The sequence below is a fragment of the Panthera onca genome, chromosome E2 (genome assembly GCF_046562875.1).
Source record: "Panthera onca isolate mPanOnc1 chromosome E2, mPanOnc1 haplotype 2, whole genome shotgun sequence".
In the NCBI taxonomy this organism is placed as follows: Eukaryota; Metazoa; Chordata; class Mammalia; order Carnivora; family Felidae; genus Panthera; species Panthera onca.
The window spans coordinates 50,189,671-50,210,570 of NC_138353.1; the positions used below are offsets into that span (position 1 = coordinate 50,189,671).

The 20,900-nt window shown below is 40.5% G+C and overlaps 1 protein-coding gene across 3 annotated transcripts in view; it reads left to right on the forward strand.

Annotated features, from left to right (window-relative positions):
- Positions 1-20,900, forward strand: part of CNTNAP4 (contactin associated protein family member 4) — a 251,964-nt gene that overhangs the window by 32,437 nt on the left and 198,627 nt on the right. For all 3 annotated transcript variants that reach the window (XM_078439006.1, XM_060650097.2, XM_060650096.2), the window contains exon 2: positions 4,892-5,002. In XM_078439006.1, the coding sequence (XP_078295132.1) occupies positions 4,892-5,002 (111 nt within the window). The remainder of the gene's footprint in view (positions 1-4,891; positions 5,003-20,900) is intronic.

Consider the following 20,900-nt stretch of genomic DNA (forward strand, 5'->3'; position numbering starts at 1 on the left):
GTTCAAGAAGTCCTTATACTTACATAAATGGGTTAAGAAAGCTTAGGGCAGAAAGCCGCCACCATAGGGAGAAAGGGCCCAGGGTTAGTGAGAGAGATATTATAATAGGATCACAAGTAACTTGTTATATCATTTGTTATATCCATCTGGTGCCAGTATACTTTGATCACAAACTCCACATGCCCCCCCAGACCCTTTGCTTCTTACACACACAAGTTAATCATTACTGTCTGATTGTTTTCTCCACTTTCACCATGGGTATAAGATCTTGAGAGCTCAATAAATACCGAGAGGAAACCCCTGCTTGGGGCTCTTGTCTCCTCCCAGACATTAACCCCTCTTGTTTTCAATTCTGTGTCTGCTCTCTTGATGGACAAGAGAGAACTCCAGATTCATGGTCTGAGACACATATGTATGTCCCTAGTGAAGGAACCAGGATGGTAATGATGTGATATAATATTTTATTTAAAAATAATACTATTATGTTTTGAACTGAAATAGTATATTATTTCAGATTTCAAATAGCATACTATTTCAGATTATTTCAGTATATAATAAATAGTATATTATTTCAGTATATTATTTTATTTCTGACATATTTATGCACTCTGAACAATGTTCATATGCACTCTGGGAAGCTGTAAATTAGAGCTAATAATCATGAGAATTTGAGGAAACTGGGAGTGCTAGATGAGAGATTAGTCCAGAGAAGACGAGTTCACCCAGTTTCTTTTACTGGAGTCTAGGATAGGGTTTCTCAACCACTGCACTATTGACATTTGGGACTGGATAATTCTTTGTCGTGAGGGCTGCCTGTACACCATAGGATGTTTAAGCAGCATCCCTGGTCTCCACCCACTAGATTCTAGAATATGCCCAAGTTGTGATGCTCAAAGTGTCTCCAGATGTTGCTGAATTCCCCTGGGGTGTCTAACTCACCTCCTGTTGTGGTTCTCAGCTATGTCCAGGGCCTGCATTTTACTGCAATTACTGGTACAGTCAGAGAAAACTTGTTTTCTGGAATTAAATTCACAGGAGACTGACACTTAATCTAGAATTCCATTTTATTAGTGTCTTGAGGGAAATATTCCTTTTACTCCAGACTCCTTACTGCTGTCTGAGTCCTTGCTCCTGTGGTTCAGGACTATTAAAGATCAATAGTTTTGTTGTTTGTTTGTTTATTACTTTATGTTTTTTTGGTAATAAGTTGCTTGGCACATCTGGAATTGAAGTGTACAACTTCTTGAGAGAGATGTTATTTATGTCATCATGGTATCTGGTGAAATTCCTATACTCCCAACCTAAAGAAATAATAGTTGTAGTTATAGTGTTCTTACACACTGGATTCTAGACCCCATCTCACTTTTTTAAATACCATGGTTCCACTCCAGTGAGGCAAGCAAATTAACTAAAGTCTGTATTTCAATTACCTCACTTGTAAAATAACAGTAATACTGGTATCTTAAAGAAGAGTAGTAAAGATTAATAACTCTGTGTAAAATGGGTAAGTTCTTAGTACAGCGTGCTCACTGAACGTGTGTTGGTTATTATTAGTTTTTTTAAAAAATTTTTAACATTTATTTACTATTGAGAGACAGAGAGACACAGAGCATGAGCAGGGGAGGGGTAGAGAGAGGGGGAGACATAGAATCTGAAGTAGGCTTCAGGCTCTGAGCCATCAGCACAGAGCCCGATGCGGGGCTCCAACTCACAAACCTCTAGATCATGACCTGAGCCAAAGTCGGATAGTCAACCGACTGAGCCACCCAGGCGCCCCTGTTATTATTAGTTTTTTAAAAAATGTTTATTTATTTATTTTGAGAGAGGGAGAGAAAGCAAGCACATGATCAGGAGAGGACAGGGAGAGAGAGAGAGAGAGAGAGAGAGAGAGAGAGAGAGAGAGAGAGAATCCCAAGCAGGCTTTGTGCTGTCAGTGCAGAGCCTGATGTAGGGCTCCATCTGACAAACCGAGAGATCCATGACCTGAGCTGAAATCAAGAGTCGGATGCTTCACCGACTGAGCCACCCAGGCACCCCTTATTATTAGTTTTATATAAGAATAACTATAGAATATTTTATTGCCAGATAAACATACCATAGATCATGGGGATATGTGTACGCTCATTGCAAAACATAATAACACCATGTAATTACCACTCAGGCCAACAACTGGAAGTTTACCAAACACCAGAAGCCTCCCTGATCCATTTTCCATACCCCATATTCTTTCCCCATAAATGAAATAAACGCACCTTCTCTTTATTTTAGTCCCATTTTAGGCTAAAAATAGAACAGTATTGAATCTCAGTTTATAATGGCAAAAACAAATGAGCAGTAAATATATGCCCTCAAGAGTGATTGCACTGGAGAGACATTTTACATCTGAAACATCGATTTGCATCTGCATAATTGATTGAGAATTACAGTTAAACACGCTTTTTTGGGTCACACGTACACCTGAATACTGATAATGATTCAACAGTGACTGTACTTCTGGTAAACACACACCCACATGTGCACCCCCTGTAGAGATAACACACTCATTTGTACGCGCAGATGCACACATTGTCTTTTGCACAGTGTACGAAAGCCATTTGGTAGTTACTCCTGGTTGGGCACAATCAGAACTTCCTTCATCACTCTGTGGATTGTGTGTCTCTTTATGTCTACACTCCTTAATACTTGAATTAGCACCAGATTGACAGTGTTAGTACTTAAGCCAATCAATAGACCTGCAGGAACTGTGGGCCAGTTATCAAGTCTGTCTTAAGAGTCAGCTAAAGAATTTCAGGTGTGCAGGAAGAAAAAGTGTGCTTTAAATGAAAATGAGACAGTCTTAAAAAGTAAAATGCCATCTCAGGCAAATTCTTCTGAAAGGCATGCCAATGTTAAGTTGGCAAATTTTTACTTATCTCTTATACTTGAGACATTTGGCTTTAAAGAAAAACACATTTCAAATAGGACTGCAGAAAAATATTGTAGTTTGAATGCTTTAACAATGAAACTACCAACAACTGTTTTTTTTTTAAACTGTTCAGGCAGAATAAGCTTTATAAAATTTCAGATGAATTTAGATAATCCCTAGCTTAATTTAATTTAAATTAAATTATTGGTAAATAATTGGGACAATAACCCTGCCTGATTTTTAATTACCAGTTGTGTTAAATCCTAAATATGAGACAAATATTTTTTCTGATTAGAGTAAAAACTGACAACAACTTAATAATTGTATAAAATAAAAGACAAATATGTAAAGGTTGCATGGAATGAAGAATTACCTGAATAAAATAAAACATATGTTACAACATTGTCTCCATGAGATTATTCTTTTTTTTTCATATATAATTTATTGTCAGATTGGTTTCCATACAACACCCAGGGCTCATCCCAACAGGTGCCCTCCTCAATGCCCATCACCCACTTTCCCCTCTCCCCCACCCCCCATGAGCCCTCAGTTTCCATGAGATTATTCTTATACTTTCCCTCTCTCTTCATGCCTTAGTTTTAATTTTATATGTGATACACATTAACAAGATAGATGATAGGTATATACTTTGTATATATCCGTATGTGCTTGTGTCTTGATATATACATGCATGTATGTACACACACATACACATCTCCTTCCTCTGGAAGTAACCATTGTCCTGAGTTTTATGTTTTTCATTTCTTTGTTTTTTTAAAATTATGTGTATTCTAAACAACGTATTACTTAGCTTTACTTAGTTTTAAGATTCTCAAAACTATCAGACCTGTTTTGTTTCTAAGATCCAACCATTATCTTCGGTGTGCGTTGATGTAGTTCCTTTGTACTGCTATATGTTTTTCCATTGTGAAGAGTACTGTGATTTATTGATCTGTTCTGTGGTCATTGGATGTTTGGGTTGTCAACGATTTTTTCCTATTATGAACAATGTTGCCAGAAATTGCACATCTCCTGGTGTACAAATGCAAGAGTTTCTCTAGGTCAGTGATTTGCAACTTTTCTCTTTTCAATGGACAGAGAAGATACTGGTATTTGTATTACTTCGTTGGGTAGGAAGGCAAACTCCTTGAGACCAGTGTTTCGTCATGGGGACGTTCTCCCCAGGAGGACATCCATGTCAATGGAATTGGAGGAACATCGGGGTACAGAAAAGTTCAAATGCACGAGCTAGTGACAAATTATGTTTTTAAAATAGGTGCTCAGATTTACACTCCCACCTGTTGGAACTTCTCTTGGCCCACACTCTCTGGATGATCTGGTAGTGTCAGAATTCTAAAATCTTGTGAATATACTATCTGTAAAATAGCATCTCATTGTAGTCTTGATTTACACTTCTTTTTACTGATGAGTTTGAACATCGGTTTATATACATTCTGTTATGTGAACTCTCTGGTCTTGCCTTGTGCCATTTTTCCAAGTGTTTTTTCGAACCAATTTAAAAGTAGTTTTTGTCTTTATTTTATTTTGTTTTCCTTAATTTTGAATACTAATCACATGCTGTTTTGCATGTACTTTCCACATGTGATGTTTTTTTTACGCATCTTTTAGCAACCGTGATTTCTTGATTTTAATATAGTTTTATTTATAAATCTTTCTTTACATACATTTACTTGTAAATTTGTATACTGATTAGGTATTTTTGTTTCTTGCTTAGGTAAATCTTTTCTATCTCAAGATATTATATTATTTTATAATTTCTACAACATTTTTCTTCATATTCTCTTGTCTTTAAGTTTTTTTTTCTTTTCTTATTGAACTTATTAGGTCTCTAGGAGAAAATTGCATATAAGCAGTGGGCATATTGTTAGAGATCCTAGTATTTTTTGTTTTGTTTGTTTGGCCTATGGAATCCAAGAAAGCTGTCAGCACTGTTCTAACCTCAATGTGGATTTTCCCTTTTGGCAGATGATTGTGATGAGCCTCTGGTGTCTGCCTTGTCTCCGGCATCGTTCAGCAGTTCATCTGAACTTTCTAGCAGTCACGGTCCTGGATTTGCAAGGCTAAATCGAAGAGATGGTAAGTCTGCTTTTTACCTTTTGATTGGTTCGTGTTGAATCTCCCTAATTTTCCATTCTCTTTTAATGAAATCATTATAAGTGACATATTGTAAAAGGAAGTACATGTCTCCATAAGCAAATGGCTGAAACTCACAAGAAGTATATGACTTATAGGACTGGTTCTGGGATGGCAAAGGGTTACATCCTATTTTAAAGCCCGTGTCATCATTTCAGCACCCAAAGAACTGAAATCCTTCAGTATGGTGAGCTTTTATATTTATCTTATGACGTAAACGTTTCTAAAACAAGATCTAATCATTATGTATATAGTAGCCATGAAAAATCTAATTGACCCCCTATTTCAAGTTAAACAGGAAGCTTGTGAGAAGAAGTAATTTTCAAAGACGCTAGTTATTTAAAAATAAGGAGCCCTCAGTTTGCGCAATTCTCAGTGTAGATGGCATGATTCTCTCTCCTGTGGAGGAATGGGAACTTAATAAGTTTCATGCTCCTCTAGGAATATGCAGTTCATATTGTTGACAGTCTCATAGGTAGGTTGTGTTTGATCGCTTGAATATGTTTAAGGGAAAGCGCAGATAATTAAAAGGCAACTTGCCGTTGAACTAAGAGAGAATTTCGAAACTCTGTGCACTTAGAGACAGCATCATCATGGCCCCTTTCCATAATACGTGAAGGCAAAAGCCATCTGCACTCACATTCTATAGAAAGAGGCTTGGCAGTTCTCACACAGAAAACGTTTTTAGCAACCATGGAAAAAATAGACATCGACATCATATATTATTGAAACCGTGATTTGCTCATTTATTATCCCCTTCTTGCATGCCATATGTCAGCCACTTCTTTTCATTTTTCTCCTTGATGTTATCCTCGGTGCTGTTGTAGTGTTTCAGCATGATGCACATTGGATGTAACACATAGATCAAATTGTGTGTGTGTGTGTGTGTGTGTGTGTGTGTGTGTGTGTGTGTCTGTGTCTGTGTTTTGCCATCTGGTACACATGATAAATATCTAACACCTTAGCATGACTTAATAAATTTAAGTTTATTTTAAAATGTCATCTCATATTATTTGCGACAGTCACCTATGGGTGTATCTGAGTGTGAAAGCATCACTGGAGAGTAAGAACGGAGATCCTTGATCAAATAGGGAATTTGTGGGGCCTTGGATATATTTGTGTAGATACTGCTTGTCCGTTCCTTTTATTTGCCTTAGAGTGAGGGTTATTGGACTCTCTCTCCCTATTTGCAATTCTGAATTCTTTCCTGACCACAGGCAAGTGAGCTCTCCTAGCCCCTCTGCAGACCAGTCCAACTCTTGAACCTGTGCTTCTCCAAGCAGGAATGCTGACATCACAGCAGTGATCTTGCAGTGAGGTCTCTCTCTTATACTCCTTTCCAAAGTAAGGCAGGGTATAACATTTACCACTGCTCTATTTGAGAAATAGGAGCTTTCCTAGGATTTGGCCCATGGAAGGATACAAAATTTAATTTAACTATTTATCTTTATTTCATTTGCTGAGATTCAATAAATCACACAAAATGTATATAAGTTATGAATCGGATCAAATCGTATTTTTCATTAATTTATAGACTCGTCAGAAGTCTCCGCCAGTGAGACTCATTTTCATTCTTAATTCGTTTCTCTGGCTCTTGGTGAACCACAGTATCAAACTTCATGAATCTCATTTGCATGTTAATGAAATGGAGAAACAAAACAGGATCATTTTAATTATCTTTTGCTGGTTGTCAACCTACTTGATTACATTTTTTTCTTTTTTATTTAGTTTTTCTTTTTTCTTCCCTCTTAATTACATCAAGTGTTCACAAAGGAATGTCAGCTCTTGAGTGATTTATTAAAGGCTATATGTTATTTCTACTATCAACATTCCTTGTAGTATATTTAGATCAGGCTGTGGAAGGGTGTTTAACCAAGTCAGCAGGTCACATGTAAATAAACTGAATCAACAAATAAAGGCCTAGGTCTCCCAGAAACACGGATAGAGTGACCTCTTTCCTGTGGAATCTAGAAAATTGAGAGCCAAAGAACAAACAAGCAAGAAACGAAGAATCAAGCTTATCCAGCGGCTGTTCTCCATCCATGAGATAAATGCCATGGGTAACTGTGAAAATAACTAGGCCCCGGGGCGGGAGAAGAAGACCAGAAAAAGATACTGTTGAACATAATGAATCTCTCAGGAGGGATGAAGAAAAATGAACATTTTTGGAGGTATATTAAGTTAATTTTGCCACTTGAGTGCTGTTGTGGTTTGAGTTGTGTCCTCCAAAAGGATACATTCAAATTCTAACCCTGATGCCTATGAATGTGACTTTATTTCGATCTAGAGTCTCTGCAGTGTGATCAAGTTGAGGTCTTATTCGTTTAGGTTATTGTGGATTAGGGTGAGCTCCAGATCAGGCCTTGTAAAGAGAATGAGATTTGGAGACACACAGAGACAGAAGAGACGGAGAGAGAGAAGAAGGCCATGTGGAAATGGAACATGTAGAAATGGAAGCAAAAGTTGGAATGATGGGGTTTCAAACTCAGAAATGTCTGTATCGCCAGCAACTTCTAGAAGCTAGGAGGAGGCAGGGAAGGAGTCTTTTCTAAAGCTTACAAGGGGAGGAGCATGGCCCCGCCAACACCTTGATTTTGGATGTCCAGCCTCCCAAACTGTGAGAGAATAAGTTCTGTTGTTTTAAGCTGCCCAGTTAGTGATATTTAGTTAAAGCAGTCCTGGGAAGCTGGGAAGAGTGCCCCTGAGGAAAGGACTTCTCCGTACTTGTTCGTACTGGGAGGATGCCTCCAAGTTTGAATCTGAAAGATCTCATAGCTCAGAGGAATATAATCCAGATGTAAGGGTAAACAACACAGATGAACAAAAACCCATCCCTGCTAATACTGGCTACGTATTAGAATGAAATCTCTCTCTGCCTTTATATTCTGCCATATTGCTGCAGCTTCCATGTAGTTTGAATGATGATTGGCAGCTAAAGTTAACTAGTGTCCATGTCAAGTTCAGACAGGCTCTAGTGTGCCATTTGATAGTCCAAGTGTGTTCGTACGACAGAATATAATGAGGCCACAGATGCAGAACTGTCCCTCAGGCTGCAGTGTAATCCAAATGAAAGTTTTAGTTTTGATGTACTCGAGAAACCTAGGAAATGGGTTACTGCCAACTGATATACTTGTGTACACATGTAAAATCATAAAGCAGTAAATAAAACTATCATACTTACGTGTATTTATAGGTATGAGTGTAGATATACATATGTACCTGTGTTTATTTATATAGCAGATTGCTCCCATAACTGAAAAATTCTGCAAGTTTTCTGTCATCTATTCTGTAAGGTCGGAATATATCCTATTTTCCTAAAAGTTGAATGTTTGTCTTTGTTTTCCCATTGTCTATTTATCTTTCTTTCTTTCTTTAAAATTTTTAAATGTTTATTTTGTGTGTGTGTGTGTGTGTGTAAGAGACAGCATGAGTGGGGGAGAGGCAGAGAGAGAGGGAGACCCAGAATCTGAAGCAGGCTCCAGGCTCGGAGCTGCCGGCACAGAGCACGACATGGGGCTCAAACCCAGGAACTGAGATCATGACCTGAGCTGAAGTCAGACGCTTAACCGACTGAGCCACCCAGGGACCCCTCCATTGTCTGTTTTTCTTCACTGCAGTTAAACCCTTCCACTCTAAATGCCTGCCGAGCAATGTTTTCCCCATGCCCATAGAATTTGCTGTTAACATCAAGCATCTATCTGTAGAGAAATTAGCATATTTGGCTAATGGACAGAGAGAACTCCCATTTTCGGATGTACTCCTAATGAGAATAATTATGACATTCTATGCAGAATTATTTGGTGATTCTTACTGCCCTAAATCATTGTGCTTCTTCACATACAACTATTATGCCTAAATTAAAACCCAAAAGATAAATCCCCAAGGTATGCATGCTACATGTCAGTGCTTAAGAGGACAGATGAGGTGAATGTTTCCTGCTGTTAAACATATTGCAGAAAATCTTTTATAATTATCACATTTTAAAATGATAGCATTAATATACTTAATAACCAATACTTTCTTCATGAGGAAAAGAATAAGAGATGGGTTTTGCACAGCACCAAAAAAAACCTCAAGCCTAAAGAAAGGGCAGCCTCATTGGTACAGTGGGTGTGGGTCAGGAATGTGCATAGAGGTCCCTAGGACCAGAGATGGTGTGGGCAAGCTTCCTGACTGAGAAGAATATGGATTTGGTGCATATGGGGATGGCCTTTTATTGTAGTTTGTTCGAGAAGAAAAGATATTACCAGCTTGCTTGCTTCTATATCACCTGCTTTCCCATTACCCCAAAATCTGAGGTGCCCGAGTAAGCCCATGGTCCCTGAACAATTATCTGAATTGCAAGGGGCATGCACGTCCACGTTGATTCAGGCAGTGAATACATGCCTTCTTACCAGCTCTGCCCAATTCTTCTGTCTCATGCCGTAATTCATCTCCAGGACTAGGAGATGTACAGTTCTTAACACTGAGATGAGAGCACTGAAACCCGACTAGATCCCTGAAGAGTCAGATCCCTGAGAATTACCCCTGTAGTCACAGAACACGTGCTTCTCCAGCACGCTTGAACCTCAGCTAACCTACTCTCCTACTCACTCCAGTGGATCATAAAATTTTAGGTGAAAAGCAGACACTTCTGTATTAGACATCTCTGAGACCAATTCACCATTCTTGGGTTTAAATGACTACTACTTCTTACTTAAGGACGGGAAAAGTATTTAACCACTGTGCTTTAATTTCCTAATTTTCTACTGGAAGTATAGGGATAGTATTGAAATGGTTTTGGCTTTATTGATAGCATTGAAATGGTATTGGCTCTATTGAAAATAATCTTGGCTCTGGTATGGTGATAAGAAAAGCACAGTCCCAAGAGAACGTTAAACTGTTCAGTGTGCCCTGCCAGTTAACCACATTTTAGCAGACCTCATGGGACCAAATATATAAATTACAAGGATAATCTTGGGGAATTCAGGCTTCCATATAACTCTGGTAGTAAGTGTTGGTTTTTTTTTCTGATTAATTATAAAGCAAAACAAAAACTATGTTTTTATGTTCAGTATTAGCTTGAAGTACGTTCTTCTATATCGTAGTCCAAGTTTGTGAACTAGGGCGATCTGATGCCTTTATGTAAAATATTTTACTTTTTTAGCAATTGGAAATTGGTTTATGAAGTTACACAGGAACTTCCAAGGAGATTAACATTTTGGAAAAGGTTTGGAAAATGAAGGTCTAGATCAATTTTATGGTCCGTGGTGTGTGATTCATGCTTATAGATTATATTTTGTGTGCTGGCCTTGAGAAGGTAGAAAAAAAATGAGTAAAGATTTACATCTTATTTCTCCATATACCTATATCCTCTGTTCATTAAAGCAGGGGAGAATTTGCTATCATTTCTGTGATTAATATAGAATCACTTCTACTCTTCTATTGATTCACTTGACTTAACACCAGAGGTGCTTGTCTGCTTGGTCGCTTGGCCCTCTCTTTACTTTGGATATTGCCCTCCTTTCTGGGCCCCCTTCCTTCTCAAGTCTCTTGCCAATGTCTTGGTCATCCCTCTAACTTACCTTTATCGTCTTTGTCTGCCCTGTAGCGTACTTTTTTTCAGCTCTAAATCAACCTGATAATGTAGCCTGAGTGAATGTGCCAAGTAGCCAACCCTAAGCAATTTATAGTGATAGAAAATATGGTTTTAGAAACATGAAAACTAGATCGTCATCCTAAATAGCAAGTTGCATTAAGGAAATGAAATTACCTCTTCTTTTCTCCTTTCCTATAAAAGTATGGGGTGGAATTTGAAGATCTCTAAATTCTATGACAATTCTATGACACTCTTTTCATTTCTAATACTCTATACGCAATACCTTTTCTTTCTAACTCACTCTGGTAATGGAGAGAGTGAGTAGTGATATTGATGGCCCTTCAAGAAGAAGGTAAGTAGAGTCCCTGAAGGCAGATTGTTCTTCTAATTCCGCTCAAACTAGGAGACACAGAATGTTCCTGGCTTAGGAAATGTCTTAAGCTGCCATAGGATCTAGGAATTCAAGTCATAAATGTGATCCTACTGAAATTGATACCATGGCTCAAATTTGGTCAATTAAAATACGTTCATGAGATTTACAATTATCATTAATATTTAACATATTTCTTTGTGTATATCTAACATTTTTCACAGGGCTGAGTAGGGAAATTTCACATATAGGTAGGAGAAAAACGTGAGCTAAGTAATCAGGTGGTGTGTTAGGTTGTATTGTCTCAGAAGCACACTCTGGGTGATGACTGAGGTGCCAGTGGTTTGTTAGGGGGTAGCTCCCAGGAGAAAACAGTGAGGGAGTGGAGGAAGCAGGGTGAGGAAGGGGAAGAAGCCAATCAGTTTCAAGTGAAGTTCCACGCGCTGCCTGATCCCCCACGAAACTCTGGATGGTAAAATCGTACCTAAGATTTTGTCCTACTTCATGGTAAAGAAACCGAGCCGAACAAGACGGCTGGGTGTGTGATCAGTTTAGAAAAGTTCGTGTCTGAGCTTGGGCCACTGTAACAAAATACCATAGACTGGAGGTCTTAAATGATAGACATTTCTTTCTTGCAGTACTAGAGGCTGGGAAGTCTGAGATCAAGACGTTGGCAGATTCAGCTCCTGGAGAGAGCCTGCCTTAGCTGTGGACAGCCACCTTCTTGTTGTGTGCTCACAGGGCCTTTCCTTGATGCGTCTGTGTGGAGAGAGCCATCTCTGTCTTCCTCTTCTTGAAAGGGCACTAATCCCATCATGAGGGTCCCACTCTCAAGGCCTAATGTAAACCCGAGTACCTCAAAAAGGCACCAAATACCATCACTTGGGGGTTAGGGCTTCAACTATGAATTTTGGGGAGTCACATTCAGTCTGTAACAGCTGCATTTTTGAAACTAGTAAACCAACCAGAAAGTATTAACTGCTTGAAGACAGCTGATAAAAACCCAAGATAGCCAGGCCTTCAGGGGCAAAGATCCTGGAGAGAAAGGAAATACCATATAGTGAGCCTGATATTTTCTGCAACACATAACAGGGCTTCAAAATATATAAAGAAAAATGGACAGAAATGATAGGAGAAATAGACAATATAAATTGAAACATAAAACATAGTAAGGGGTTTTTAATCTCTCTCTGTCTCTGTATTTTATCAAGGAAGTGGGCAAAAAAAGTAGTGAAAATACAGAAGATTTTAACAGCAAAGTGAACAAATTTGACAAAATATATAAATAAGTAGTAATTATATTTATTTAATGGGCAGGATGCATTAAACTCTGCCCCCAACAACTATAGAATATACATTCTTAGGCAGTGTACCTTTGAATATTTACTTAAACTTATTCTGGGCCATAAAAAATTGTTTGAATAAATCTCAGAGGATTTAAATCAGACAGAATAAATACTGTGGATACAGTTGAATTAAACTAGAAATCAATAATTAGGAAATACTAAAAAACCTAGAAAGGTGTGGACTTTAATTAGTATGCTTTCCAAAAAGAAATCTCAGCAGAAGTTAGGAAACATTTTAATTCAATGATAACAAAAGGCTATCGGGTCAAAATTGAGATGCAGCTCAGTCCAAACTGATAGCTTGACTTGCACAAATTACACAAGACAGAAGACTAAATATTAATGATCCATTTATTGCCTAGTTCTTCAACTTCTCAAGAAATGCTTAAGAAACAGCAGATTAAACCAAAATAAGGAAAAGGAAAGGAAAAAAAGAAAAGTACATTAATGAAATAAAGACGTAGAATACAACCAATAAGACAAAAATATAGCAAGAGGACACTTTAACAAATGTTCTGCTAATGATGGTGAAAATTTAAATGGATTGAAAAAAAATGATTTGAAAAACACAACCTGAAAAGTCGTACCAAGAAATAAAATGGAAAATTTAAATATCCCTCTGTCTGTTAAAGATAGTGAATCCATAATTCACATGCTCCAGTGGAGAAAACTCCAGGCTAAAATGCCTTCATACGTGAATTCTCCAAGATACTTTTAAGGAAGATAAAACTCTAATCTTACACATTCTCTTCCAGAGGACAGAAAAAAAAAAGTCAAAATACTTCCCAACTCCTTCTGTGAGGCCAGCATAACCTTGATACCAAACCCCGTCAAGGACAAACAAGAAAGGAAAATTAAAAGCCACTCTCTCTCATGAATATAAATGCAAAATACTGCAAACAGAATGTTAGCATATATGTGTGGAGGGGTCTGGGACTCAGCCTCAGAATGAGAATACACCGTCTTGGCTGGAAGGCACGAGGGCTCTGCTAGCAGGTGGGTTGTATAACCAAACTGGAGCTTTCTAGTCTGCTACCGTGCAGAAGAATCCGGAGCATCTTCTCGAGGAGAGGAAGCGTGAAGGTAGCTAGCCATAGAAAACCATCTTTTTTTTGTATACACTCATTTTAGAGACTATTGTAATTAAAGATGTGCTGTAATCTATTGGCCGCCTCTTGGGTGACACATCCCCTCAGCCACACCTCTTTCTCTGGCCAGCATGGTAAGGAGCAAGTCCAACTCCCGACAGGTGCAAGAGGGCCTGGTCCGAGATTGTACCCCTTACCTGTAGCTTCCTGCCCATGGCTCCCTGGATGCTCCCAGCGAATCCACCGGGCGTTAAAATCCTGGCAGCGGAGTATGGGGAGTACTGTCTGCCTGTGAGGCTAATCTTGACCAACAGAGGACAAAAACTGATGGAGAAAATCTTCCCCGCTTGGTCCTTAGGGTGGAAAGTTCTGAGATGCATCACAATGAGGCTAACTTCTCATTTTATTCGTGCATTGTGTTCTTGATTTTGTTTTGTATTTGTATCTCACTGAGCTTCTTTCTGATGGTCGTTTGACTTCTTTGTTAGGCGATTTGTAGATCTTCGTTTCTTTGGGGTCAGTCGTTGGAAGTTTATTCCTGTCCTCGTCCTTCAGTGGTGTCCTATCTGCCTGATTTTTCGTGATCTGTACAGCCTTGCATTGTTGTCCGCGCCTGAAGGAGTGTCACCGGACAGGGCCCTGGGCTGCAGGATTGGTCCCAGACTGTGTCTGAGAGGGGCTGGAACTGATCGAAATGGCCACGTCAGGGTGCACAGCCCGGTGTGCAGGCCTGCTTTCAAGGGCATGGAAGAGCATGTCTCTTGCCAGACCCCTGGGTGGGCAGGGCTGCTCCAAGACTGTGGCTCAGAGCAGCCGGAGCCGAGCCACAGGGCCGCTTCCGAGTCCAGGACGGTGAAAGCAGGCAGGCCTGCCTCTGGAGGCGTGTGCGGGTGAGGCGTGAGTCTCCCTCGGGGTGCCTGAGTGGGCACGACTGCTTCGGGCTGCAGCTGAGAGGGTTTGGAATGGGGCCCAGGACCCCTTCAAGATCCACAGTCAGACCGAGGTTTGAGGGCTGACCTGCTGGAGGACGGGTGCGACTGCTTCCTGATGGAGCAGTGAGGAGGGCCTGGCCGGTCTCTGCAGGGCAGAACTGCTGTCCAGAGCGGCCGGGAGTGGTGGGAGCCCAGGTACAGAGCTGTTGTCGAATGTCCTTTCCCACGGACGTGGGGACACGGGAGGGCTTGCCTCCAGGGCTGCGGTCAGGTGTGCCTCCCGGTGGGTCCCTGGGAGGGCAGACCTGTTCCTGGACTGCAGCTGGGTCCCAGAGCGCCCACAAAGGCACCTTTGTCAATGGAGGGTTGCCAAGTTATTGTTGCTACAGGGGGGATACAAGCAGGAGATTTCCTATTCTGCCATCTTTTTTTTTTTTTTTTTTTTAATGTTCCTTTTTCACAGAGAGAGACAGAGCATGAGTGGGGGAGGGGCAGAGAGAGAGGGAGACAGACAGACAGACACAGAACCTGAAGCAGGCTCCAGGCTCCGAGCTGTCAGCACAGAGCCAGATGAGGGGCTCAGAGTCATGAAGCACAAGTTCATGACCTGAAGTTAGATGCTTAACGCACTGAGCCACCCAGGCACCCCTCCCGTTCTGTCATCTTGCTGACGTCACTTCATATATCCTCTGTCTGTCTGTCATTATCATCTGCTGTCTAATGATCTGTAATTTCTGTTCCCATAAATTATCTCATTGGAATTGTAACTGTAACCCTTTTGAAGACTGCCCTGCAGATCTAATTCCACGAGAAAAGATGTGGAAAAATTACACGATTTTGTAAGGATTTCTTTTTCTTCTCAAACAGGACTTTATATATCAAAGATTTCCTCCCTCAGTGGGAATTGTCAGGTCCTTAAAGGTCTAATAATTTAAGTGGAAAGCTAGCCCAAAATCCTATTTAAGTGATTTGAGGGTTGTTATTTTTCTCTTATCTTTTGTACCTTTAAAAAAAAGTTGACATGTGATGAATATTAACAGTAGGAAATAAAAGGGACACGTGTAAGATGGACTATATAATTGGCCATATAAAATGTAACTGATTTAATAGACTATATAAAAATATCTGACTGTATAAAAATGAAAAACAGGATCAGAGACTCTGCCAGAATGAGAATGTTTATGTGGGTTTTTCCAAAACCTCATCCTTGACCTTGGCATTGTGCTTGCCCTCCTAGAATGAGCTGATCCACTGCCAGGGCCTCCAGGAGGAGGCCTGTGCAGACAATTCCCACATTTGTGCTGGAGGAGAAACATGTCTAACAATCTCCTTTCTTGTATTTTCAACTGCCTGCTGGAATTTTCCAGCTGCCTTCTAGATGTCTTGTCTTTACGAAAAAGCTCAACATATCTTAAAGTTAAATATATCACCTCCAAGCCAGCTTCTGCTCGTAATTATTTTTCTTTTTCTGGTTCGTGCTGGTTATCTTAATCGCCATGGCTTAACATTCTTAGAATCACCTTTTATTTCTCTCTTGATCCCTCCTCCTGAAGATGATAAATTCTGTGGATGCATGGTTTGCAATCTCTCTCTTTTATTCCTTTTTTTTTGTTTTGTTTTTTGTTTTTTTAGATTCCATTGCTACTACACTAATGCAATTTTGGGATTTCTAACCAAGGTTATTTTAATAGAGCCATAACTGGTCATGTAATTCTGAGGCTTTCCTCAATAAAAATAAATTTGCACATACAATTATGACCTTGTTTTTGCCTGTTTAAGATTTTTCAATGCCACTTTCCTTGCACATGTGGATGTTTCTGAATGTGCTTTCTAAAGTCCAGCTAATGGGGTGCCTGGGTGGCTCAGTCAGTTAAGCGTCTGACTTTGGCTCAGGTCATGATCTCACAGTTCGTGAGTTCAAGCTCCACGTTGGGCTCTGTGCTGACAGTTCGGAGCCTGGAGCCTACTTCGGATTCTGTATCCTCCTCTCTCTCTCTGCCCCTCCCCAGCTCACTCTCTGTTTCTGTCTCTGTCTCTGTCTCTCTCTCTCAAAAATAAATAAACATTAAAAAAGTCCAGCTGATACTCTGCAGTGTTTGAGCAGATTATTTGGTAGTTTTAAGGAAAAAATAATAAAAAATATTCATAAATATTTCCAAATTAAACTGTAATGTAACCTATGAATTGTCTACCATTTACTAACAGAATATAGTTTCTCTTAACTAACCCATCTTTGCTTAATTTGTGTGCTAATGCTTGGTTCATTCTACAAATCTAATTATTTAATCTAAGTAAAACTAATAAATACTATATGACATTAATTCTATAGTTAGCACAAATACACAAAGAGCTCATTGGTGCCTAAAAGTATAAATGGAATAAAAAAGTGAGAAATAGAAATTTGAACAATGTCCTAAATATAAGAAGTGACCATAATTTTAGTACGAAGAATAAATCCACACAAGCTGGGATATGTGAGTATTTGAATGTGGTGACTTCATATGAGCATCTAAATAAGGAAAGCACTGGATAGACAAAGCAAAGACATTGGACCTAGTAGACAAAGACCTTAAATCAACTCTTTTGAATGTGCTCACAGAGCCAAAAGAAATGCAAATAATGTCTCCACAAATAGAGGATATCAATAGAGTTACAAACGGAAAGAAACTAGTGTTTTCTAGTGTGAGTGTTAAGAATTTTTCTGTAATAGAAAAGAGCAGAACTATGTATGCATCGAAGTTGCACTCCTTGTGGCAAAATTACGTCTCATTACTGACATTCTGGGAAGCAAAGTAGAATAAGCTGTTTGCAGAATTCTCGTAGCAAAAGACGGTATCAAAACCTGTATTTTTTTAGTGGCTCTGAATGTGGAAGAGTAACTATTATGAGAATATGCTTGTAGCCTCCTGCTTTCTTCAGTGTAAGAACTACCTTGATTCCAGAGTTTTAATCCTGTTTCAGCCTACATAAGAGCAAAAGCACTCATCAGTCTGGTTAGCCTTGGTGACCCACTGCGGGAGAAACGCCTTTTCTGGATCATTTGGTGTGCTATTGCAGACCGGACAGTGCGGTGGAGCAGGACCTAGGTGACCCTGGGTAGACAGGAGAGGCTCCATTCACAGAGGATGGTCGGCAGACGGTAACAGGTGCCAGTGTTACAGCCTTACAAACTGTGGTCACTGGGAAGTCGGGTGGGGAGTTCTTTTCGCTGTATTGTGCAAACACGTGGGCATTGTTTCTGCTTTTCTGCCTTAAAGCACGCTGGTTAATGGTGGGAAAGGTGAGCACATAAATCCTCTAATGAAGGAAGACAAAAACATTTTTAATGACAATAATAATTCCTTCAGAGACATGTCTGTCTGGGAGATGATTTGGGGAGCAGAAAGGGGTATGACGTCCCCAGCTGTCTCCTTCTCCTCTTCTAGATCCAAGGCACACATGTCACCCAAGGCTTAAGGAAAGGGGTGGGGGGGGGTCATGGCACAGCTTGGGAACAAAGCTAAGTGGGTACTTTTTAGGCCTAGAATATAAAGGATTTGAAGGGGAATTGAGCAGCCTGAAGGAATCCCTTTTCCCCGTGTCCTGCTGAGGGGAGGAGAAAAGGAGGGTTGGACATGAGCAAGCAAGTATGAAGACAGGTTTCCCTGACATCCTGCCTCAGGTTAAGTCCACATTGGGAAATGTGTCAGAGCCCTGCACTCACGTTCAGGCAACTGCATGTGAAGGCTGTGAGGAGGGTGGGCAACGGAGAGGGGCCTGCCTGCCCCAAGATAAGTCACCAGCGCCCTGCACCCTCTTGCGCTGTGGAGGGCTGGTAGTGTGGCAGAGATAGAGTGTGGCAGCTCGAGGTGGCATGTGAGGAGAACCAAGAGGTGCCGTGGGTCCTGGAACGAATGCAGAAGGCAGGGACTGGAGCAGTGGGTGCGGGCAAAGGGTCACCCCCGGGATGGGAGGAAGGAAGACCACCTGAATGCCCTGATAAAGTACGGCCCACCCCTGGCCAGTCACCACGGAGCAGAGGGGAGGGGAGGCTGCTTGACTGTGTGTGGAGAAGACCAGAAGGTGGTCTTCCTGTCCCCAGCTTACAGGGCTGGCAGAAGGGGGAGATAGACCCCTGCAAGCATTTTGAAGCCTAAGGTGACAGAAATAAAATCCTGACTTGACCGAGTGATCCATGAACTGGACTGAGTTCCTCTGAAATGATTAGATTGATTTTCTACATTAGAGAGAACAGAAACTCAAGAGAGAAAATTAGATTGAGTTAGGGGAAAAGATGCATTTTTCATACCCGAGGCTGTAACTGAGAAATTCATGACTGCAATATGATTCTAGCTGCATTGCCCAAGTAGCTTATCTGAGCTGTGGTCGATACCCTGCTGGCTTGTGGGAGCCCGCTGTCAGCAGCTTTTCCCACCTCAGCATTACCAAGTCGGGAGCTTGAAATCTGCCATCAAGGGAGCATTTACACCACAGGAATTGACAAATGCTATAAAGCAGGACTCCCTCCCCTGGACCCTCCCCAGGGACCAACATATTAAACACTTACCAGCATACCACTTACCTGAATTATAGCCACTTACCTGGCTTACCTCTTATAGCCAACATACAATGATCTTGGGAAAAAACATTAGAATATATTTTACAGATTGGACTGGGATGCAAAATACCTGAACCAAGAGTTTGACGTGCTCTCAGTACTTGTTTGTTGCTTAAAAAAAAAAAAAATCTATAAATATGGGTTTTTTTTGTTTGTGTTTGTTTTTGTTTTTGTTTTGTATATTCACAATACAGCTAAGTTCTTTACCATAGTTTAAAAAACTTGTTTCTAGAACCACATACAACAAGTAAGTGTGTTAAGAATGTACATCCCGGGGGCACCTGGGTGGCTCAGTCGGTTAAGCATCCAGCTTTATCGCAGGTCATGATCTCGCGGTTGAGTGAGTTTGAGCCCCGAGTCGGGCTCTGTGCTGACAGCTCAGAGCCTGGAGCCTGCTTCAGATTCTGTGTCTCCCTCTCTCTCTGCCCCTCCCCTACTCACACTCTGTCTCTCTCTCTCTCAAAAATAAACATTAAAAAAATTAAAAAAAGAAAAGAATGTACATCCCAGAGCGCCTGGGTGGCTCAGTTGGTTAAATATCCGACTCTTGATTTCCGCTCAGGTCATGATCTCACAGTTTGTGAGCCCGGGTCCCTTGTAGGGCTTTGCACTGAGAACATGTGGCCTGCTTGGGATTCTCTATTTCCCTTTTTCTGCCCCTTCCCCGCTTGCTCTCTATCTCTCTCTCTCTCAAAATAAATAAACATTAAAAAAAAAAAAAGAATGTATATCCTGAGCTGTAACATTCAAACTTCCAGCTTTGGGGTTGGACATGTTGGTTGCCCTACTGTTTGATTTTATGCTAAAAAGAGAACAGTTCTCCATTCAATGTCTATCTTTGATCAAAATATACAGAAATCTCCAACAGATCCACAGAATCTTCTCTTTTTCTCAGTGACCTACTAATATGAGTTAAAATATTTTATAGAGTAAATATCAAGAGTGAGAAGTGAAAGCAACTGGCTACAGAAGTGGCCCAAACAGGTCAAACTATCCAATTATGCTGGTATAGCTTGGTCAAAGATTGCAAATAATATCTTCACGTAGACCAGTGGGAGTAAGCATGCATATTATTAGTGACCTTAAATACTGTTTATTCCATACATTTAAAATTTCAGATGGTCTTTTTGATATTAATTTATCTGAAGTTGGTGGTCCACACGTGTGCCCAACACAAAAGCCACTAAGTAGTCCTCAGATGCTGAAAGTTGGACCGCTGTTTTCTTAGCGTTGAATGAAAGACTTTCAACGCTCTGACTCCACTTTCTTTTCCTGCCTTAATGACCACCGCCCTCTCCATGCCCTCTCTCTCCCTTCAGTCCAATTACTGCCATTCTGAAAAATGGGTCTTGCATCTGTCTGCCCTCAGATCATTCCTCTGCTTGGAATGGTCAACCCTCAGTTTTGACCTTTCAGAACCCGACCCTAGAACCTCAGTGGAATGTTTCTGTTTTCCCTAGTCACTCAGCCAGCAATGCTCTCTAGATCCTAAACATCTTTAGTGTATATCCTGTTTCAAGTCCTCGTATAATATGCATCACCTGCTCACGTGTCTGCATACTGTTTCACAAAAAGCAAACTTCCTGAAGGTGGAAGCCTTATCATCTGTGATGAGGAACAGGCTCTGGAGTCGATTGTGTTTGAGGCTTTGCCTGATTTTAGTGTAGTTCTGTGACCTTTCACAGGAGACTACCTCCCTTTGTCTCAGTGTCTTCTTGTCTAAAGTAGGAAATATAATAGTTTTCATCTCATAGGCTTGTTGTGAGAATCAAATGAGTGAGGATAAGGAAGCACATCGTAGAACATGCGGGCAACTTCTATTTATAGCTGGTGACCCTGAGTCATTCCTGGCATTTATTTTGACTCTGTATGCACCTATAGGTACAGTGATCACACTTGGTCCCCTGATTGTGGGTATTCATGGTGGTGA